The sequence below is a fragment of the Halyomorpha halys genome, unplaced genomic scaffold (genome assembly GCF_000696795.3).
Source record: "Halyomorpha halys isolate HHAL.00 unplaced genomic scaffold, Hhal_1.1 Scaffold22.1, whole genome shotgun sequence".
NCBI classification, from domain to species: domain Eukaryota; kingdom Metazoa; phylum Arthropoda; class Insecta; order Hemiptera; family Pentatomidae; genus Halyomorpha; species Halyomorpha halys.
Window position 1 is genome coordinate 321,131 of NW_027104816.1, and position 7,098 is coordinate 328,228.

Genomic DNA, 7,098 nt, shown 5'->3' on the forward strand with positions numbered 1-7,098 from the left:
TGAGTGAAACATTTGTATTGGTTGTACAGACCGAAATGGATTGTAAAAGGAAACTGTAATGGTGAAAAAAAATTTTTTATTATATCCTATTATTGTATATCTTTTTTTATGATTATACCATGAATGTGTATTGTAGATATGTCCGAATACGGATTGATAAGTATGCTGTGTGAGATAGCAACCTAATGTATTTAGGCAGCATATATGAATAAAGTATTTCTCTCTATTTCTTTTTTATCTATCTCCTTAATACGTTGTTGTACCATACTTCCACTTGATTTATTTCTTCACTCTTTCCTTCTTTTAAGTAATTTCACCATACTTTACTTATATGTTATTACTTTTATTAATTATTTTCCCCCTATTATTACTACTTCAGTACATTGTCAATTCTATTAATCATTACTGCACTTGTTACTAATTTACATTCTTTTGCTTTGTTCCTTTTTTATTCAAATTCTCCAACTGAACAGTAGGCAAATTTTAATTAATTTTTTTTATTTGAATTAAACTTAATTAACAAAACTTAATTTTTTAAAAACTTTTAATCAATTTATATATATATATATGTAAACTGCCAAGAGCGAATCGTTAAAAAAAAATTTAATCCGCATTCTCCCTACCCAGTCTCGGACTTTTTCTGTTCTTTCCTTGCCATCAAGCTACCTCCCCCTAAAAAAAATGGTTTAACTCGCCTGTCTCGACTGCCTTCATAGATCCTGAACGGTAACCATTCTTATTTTTATCAATGGAAGTATAGTGGCATGAGCTTGTGCCAAAATGGTTTCTAGTAATACTAGGAATTCTTCTTGGCTTACAGGCATACATGGAGCAGGATCACTTACAGTCGCCGGTGGACCAGGATTATATGATGGAATGTTCAAAACTACTGACCACACTATTCCATTTCCGGTAATCTTCGCAGTTTATGCAGTTTTGTTATCAATAACAATAAATGAAATGAAAAAGAAATTTGAGAGGAGTGACAAAGAAAAGATTATACTTTATTCATTCCAGTACATCTATAAATATACGGCCTGTCAGCTGATATCGCAGTAACAGTTTACTGTAATTTATATATAAAAGCATACAATATAAATATTCAACAAACAGTTTTAAACAATGCTGAGGTCCTTCATTAGTTAACCAAAAGTAAAATGTAAACTAAGGGCTGGCAGAGAAGGGCAAAAATTAGCTATAGGCTGAAACTACTAGCTAAAATTGCCATGGGTACGACCCTTATTCATGAATGACAATTTTAGCAATCAGTTTCAACTACAGCTAAATTTTGCCCGATTGTGAGGGCCCATTGCATTAATCTCCATTAAAACTAAGATTTTTGTAACATAGATTTCTCCAAGAGTTTAGTAAAACTCTGGTAAATTAGCAACCTGTTTCTGATCTACAGTTTTGCTACCAAGGTTACCTGTAACTGAGATAACTGCCAAACTCCACAATGCATATCATTAATGTTAGAAATTGTGGGTCCAATTAAATTTAACAGTCCAAATCGCTGAAAAAATTCTTCATTCGACCACTGTAAAGAATGATTTTGTCGAGGACGGAATACTTTTGTTTTCATTAATACCGGAGCGACTAATTCTTATTAGTCTTAGTTGTCTATTAAATCATCTATCTAGATAAAATCCATTACATTGAATTTGGAAAGAAATAGAATAAAATAATACACCTTCGCTACATAACAGATCCAACTGGAACCATGGAAAATTCCTAGTATGGTTACCTACATAAAGGTAGATTTGCTCTAAATCTCAATTTAACCGACAGTAAAGTTAAAATGGAGTCTTTTTAGTACAGTGTGGCCAAAATAGTACTAGTGTTTTATACTAATTTCACCACTTTTGTACTAAAGTGACTTCATTTTAAAGTAACTCTTACTTTCTATAATATAAAAAAACCACCTCTTTTCTTGCTTGAACTATCTTTACAGAATATTTAATCCCTATTTTAAAGGCAATGGAAACTTATTCATCAGAATTTTTCATTTTCTGGACTTGTTATTGAAATAAAATAATTGAACTAAATATTATCAGTTATAACAAAAACATTCATATAGACCCAATTCTTTTTTATTATCCTTACTCTCCATTTTCAAGGATTTGATTCATCCTATCACAGCCAAAACATTAGTTATCACATAATTGTTGGTCATTATGCCAGCCATTATCAATACTACTAGTGTTGATATAGATATTAGGTTGTTGTTGTTTGGCGCTTTAGGGCGTAAAACCCTGAGGTCATCAACGCCTATATCGTGATTAGGTGAAATACAGATTGTAAACTAATTAATTTAATAATTGTAGCTATGGAAATAATAGGTGATTGACTAATGATAAATAATTGACAAAGGCATAATGACTTGAAATAATGTAATAACCAATGTTTTGGCTGTGATTGTATGAATAAGATCCTTGAAAATGGCTGGAATGGCTGAAATGTAGGAGTGTAAAGATAATAAAAAAGGGTTGAGACTATGTGGATTTTTTTGTTTTAACTAATAAACAAATCTGTCTCAAAAAAGAAATTTCATTATATATGAATATTATCTTTTAGAAAATCTACTCCGGCTTGTTCACCTTTCCTGAATAGAGAATTGGCTAGTGATTCTTTTATGTGAATTGCTTGAGAGTATAATTTTTTCAGAGGAGTCAATTCTTCGACTCGACTCCGATTCACCTGCCTATCACTAGTCTGAATACTAATAGCTTGAAAATTATTATTAAATTATTTTTAATTATTTAATAAATCCGCTAAGCCTTATTAGTGTCATATATTATTGAAAGATCGAGTCACCAATGAAATCAAAGCACTCAATGTACTTACATTTAACTTTCCTCTCGATGGTTTCCAAATCCATCGGCTCCTTGACAATCATATAATAATCTTTGACCACTTTCTTATTAACAGGCTTGACAAAGGGCCACGATTCAGCCATTGTTTTCAATTTGTTATTTACAACATTGTCGAGGATGAAAGTGAAAGCAACTTGATCATTATCGTCCAACAAAGGATTGATAGCCTTCTCGAGCCGCATTAACCTCTCCTCTTTTTCACCGAGCCTTTCAATGCATACATTCATCATTTTCTTTGCTGCAAGGGTCAGTGAACTCTTTCCACCTGAAAAATATATTTTAACGTTATTGAGGTCAATTGAATAATAATGCAGAAAATTAATAATTAAAAATTAAAATTATATCAATAAGATATTTAAAATTATTCTGAATGTCAATAAAACAATAAAGCTAAATTTGAAAATTATAATCTATACATATTGATGACCTAATTCATAAACTAACAAGACTAGTGGATAGGTATACGATTGGATTGATATAGGATTCAGAAGCCTATGTAAAGGGCTAAGTACATATGACTATATACATGTTTCTTATGTATACAGTAAACTATGTATTGAACTGAAAGCAAGTCTTGACTGATTTGGATCATTATAAAGTTCAAATAATAAAAACAACTGTGAGTTATTGCCTCTTATCCTCTAAATAATATAGTTCTGCAAAGTAGCTATCACTGTGAATTAATGAATGAAAAAATGATTTTATTCTGGGACATATGTCCCCTAAGAATAAATACATGGTTCATACATTAAGATTTTTGTCTGGCAAGCATTTACAAGTTTCCAGTAAGTAAAATGAAATTACACTGGGAAATTGGCTAAACTACTGTTAATAGTGTTAATCTATATATGCCTTTTTATTTGATTACAATGATGCGAAGGTTTGGTTATACAATAAGTGAAGGAATAGGTGTTGTTTAAAAGAAATAATGGATGAGAACTGAGCGAATGGAGATGGGAAAAGAATCCCAGAAGGAGGTTGCATGTATGAGGAAGGATTTGCTAAAGAAGGCGGTTTTATAGGAGGGCATATATAAATCAATCAGTTGAGATCTGGTGTTTAATGAGTGGATAGATAAACAAAAAGTGAGGAGATCAAGGATATAGGTAGGTTTTTTTATTTTAAGAACTTGGAATGGGAAAACACCAAGGAGGTATTGCCTTCGGGAGGTTGGATAGAGCCACTTCAACTCGGTGTACTAGTGGGAGACTTGAGAGAGCCTTGGAAACCCAAAGATAAATCTTACAAAGCAATTCATGAGTCTCTTCAGTCTCTATTCCTGCATATAGAATTAAATAGAACATAGCATTAAGTAATATTCTGACTGTCCAGAAGTATATCAACTGTGCGTCATATCTTTGAGGAGTGTCCTGGGCTGAGCAAAGAAATATTGTAGATATGTGTCACAACAGTTCTGTAAAGTCTTCGGCAAAATGAGGACTCAACAAAAGCATTAAATTATTTATTATATAACTTTAATTTTATTTCATTTCCTTAAGTTAGTTATTGTACCCGCTTTTTCAATTACCTATGTCTACATTTTATTTCCCGCTTCTCTCATCACTTAATTTTATTAATTCTATTTTGTAAAACTATTCATTGTATGTGTAAAATTATTTTGTTTATACTTTCTTTTATATTTTTTATTTTTCTATACTTACTGTGGTTGTTATCTTGTTTTGTTTTTAGCCCTGAAGAAGGCTAGAAACTCTAGCCGAAACGTCGGCACATTAAAATAAGTTAGTCATACTTATTTGTGTTTCATTGACCGCACCCCCAACCATCTTCTCCTCATTTATCATCCACGGTCAACTATCTCTCATAATCATTAAATTATTTCTTCAGATAAATTTGAACTTAATTTTATAAATTATGGTTCATATTATTTAACATGTCAGTTCCTTTTTTTTATTGACTAAAAGCAATGCGCCCGATAAGGCCTATTGTGTGCCATCCACATTATAACTTTGTAACCTTAAAGAGAAAACACCACAACATTATAACGATCTTATTATAGAGATATGTAGATTTTAAAAATCTGAGTATACATGAGGGAATGATCAATTCGCACTGTTTGGGATCCATGGCACGATCCACTCCAAATAGCATGAACCTCAGCCCTGCAAATCGGTATACCAGCATATAATGTGGTTTGCTGTATCATTATCAACATCTTAGTTCCATTAATTAATCATTAGGTATGTTCCAACAACCACTTCAGACTTTACAAAACACGTGTAGTATGGGGTTTTGCATCCCAAAACCTGTACTGTGCATGGCTCCGGAACAGTGGCTGTTAGAACAGAGCTAATATATATTTATATATTATATATTTATATATATTTATATTATATAGATAATAATAATGTGAACTGCTATGCCATGGGTTCAGTACTTTGCAAGGAAGCACTGTTTTCAAAACAAGGGTTATACAAAATTGTGCCCAATCTCCAGATTTTTCCCCAACTGAAGGTATCCACTTTATGAGGCTGGGTGGAACCCAGGAGAGCTCCATAACCCACAGGTTTGACTCACAGCAACAGTAAAACAGAAAATAATTATATGCCACAACCAAATTCTAACCCGGGTCCTTGTTTTTAGTAGCACAGTGCCTTATCCCTGTGTCACTCCATTCACCAATAAAGCAATAACATTGTTAAAATTTAAAGAAAAAATTATATCAATAATTTCAATTAATAAACAAAAAAATTGGTGAAATAATTTTAACAAATTTACATCAATCTTAAATAAATTTTATATATATATAAAGTAATATCAAATTTTTATATTAAAAAAATGCTAATTAACGATATTAACGCATGAATTGAAAATTATAAAGTTCAGTTTCTTTTTTTTTACTCACCATTATAAAGGGTAGAATTTTCGACAATCTGATTTACATCAGCCAAAAACTCTTCCCTACTCTGATATTTCTTCTGACGAAGATTATCCCTTATCGTTTGCAAATCCATTGGTCTCTGAATTATTTTATAATAATCAGGTACAACCTATAAAAAAAAATATATAATTATTATAATTTAAAGTTATTCCTTTACCTCAACAGAATCATTTGCAACTTTGCACTCTATTCTAAAATTTACATTTCATTCTTAACAAAAACATTTTTAATTAATGATCTAACATAGTGCCTAACAATTTATATGATTGAAATTATCAACTAATTTCCAATATTTGTATTAGCTCTTATATAAATCTCCTAACTTTAACAACAGTTTTTCTTAATTTTTCAAAAAAATTTTACAAGTAATAATAAACCGATCTAATGAAATAATGTATATTAGAAAGTTCTGCTACTTCTCTATTTAACATACTGTCAACCACCTGTATACAGGGTGTTTCAGGATTAACTATCCAAACTAAAAATATAAATTACCCCATTTGAGACAGCGATTTTTTTCCAATTTAAAGGATTTGTTTACAATGGAAATCATCCTATTCTTAAGTGAATTCTCGTAAATAAGGTGATTGCACACCTTGGGTGCAGCTCACTCCTCACTTTACTCAGAATAACTGAAAATGCTCATTATTATTACATACACGGTGTATAACTGGTCTTACAATAATACTAATAATTATAATAATAATGTAAATAATAATACTGTACTTTGTAAGGAAGCACTGTTTTTAGAACAACAATTATACAAGGAGGTGATTTTTTTGAAGACCACGCTCAACCGCCAGATTTTTCCCCTAATTAAGGTACCCAATTTATGAGGCTAGGTTGGAGGACTCCACCTACAGTGTAACAGTACACGGCTACAGTGTAACAGTAAATAATTATCTGCCCAGTTGTATTTAAATCTAGGTCCATCAACGGTTCAGGTCGTTAGTAACATTGTGCCTCGCCACAATGCCACCGCGCTCCCTACAATTGGTCATATAGCCATAGAAAATCAATTGCTCGAAATTCAATTAACTTTCAATTATGTTTGTTATTTACAAAATAATAAAAACTTCAGATGTATTTTGTTTTCAATATTTGAAATAAACCTAATTGTGATATAATTGAAAATGCATTGTAGTTTATATATAGGTTATATATAGATTATATATAGCATGGTTTATATATAGGTGAAACATCTAAAAAATTAAAAACAAGAATTGATCAACATAAGACTAATTGTAAAAATATAAAAAATATCAAAACTACAGCCTTGGCACAACATAGTATTAAATATAAACATCAATTTGATTTTAATAATCC

General features: G+C 31.0%; 1 protein-coding gene across 2 annotated transcripts in view; it reads right to left on the reverse strand.

The window, feature by feature from the left end:
* The window catches only part of Taf1 (TATA-box binding protein associated factor 1), a 42,691-nt gene that overhangs the window by 7,406 nt on the left and 28,187 nt on the right, over nucleotides 1-7,098 (reverse strand). For both annotated transcript variants that reach the window (XM_014422847.2, XM_014422854.2), the window contains exons 22-23: nucleotides 5,737-5,881; nucleotides 2,845-3,138 (exon numbers count right to left, since the gene is read on the reverse strand). In XM_014422847.2, coding sequence (XP_014278333.1) covers nucleotides 2,845-3,138; nucleotides 5,737-5,881 — 439 coding nt within the window. The remainder of the gene's footprint in view (nucleotides 1-2,844; nucleotides 3,139-5,736; nucleotides 5,882-7,098) is intronic.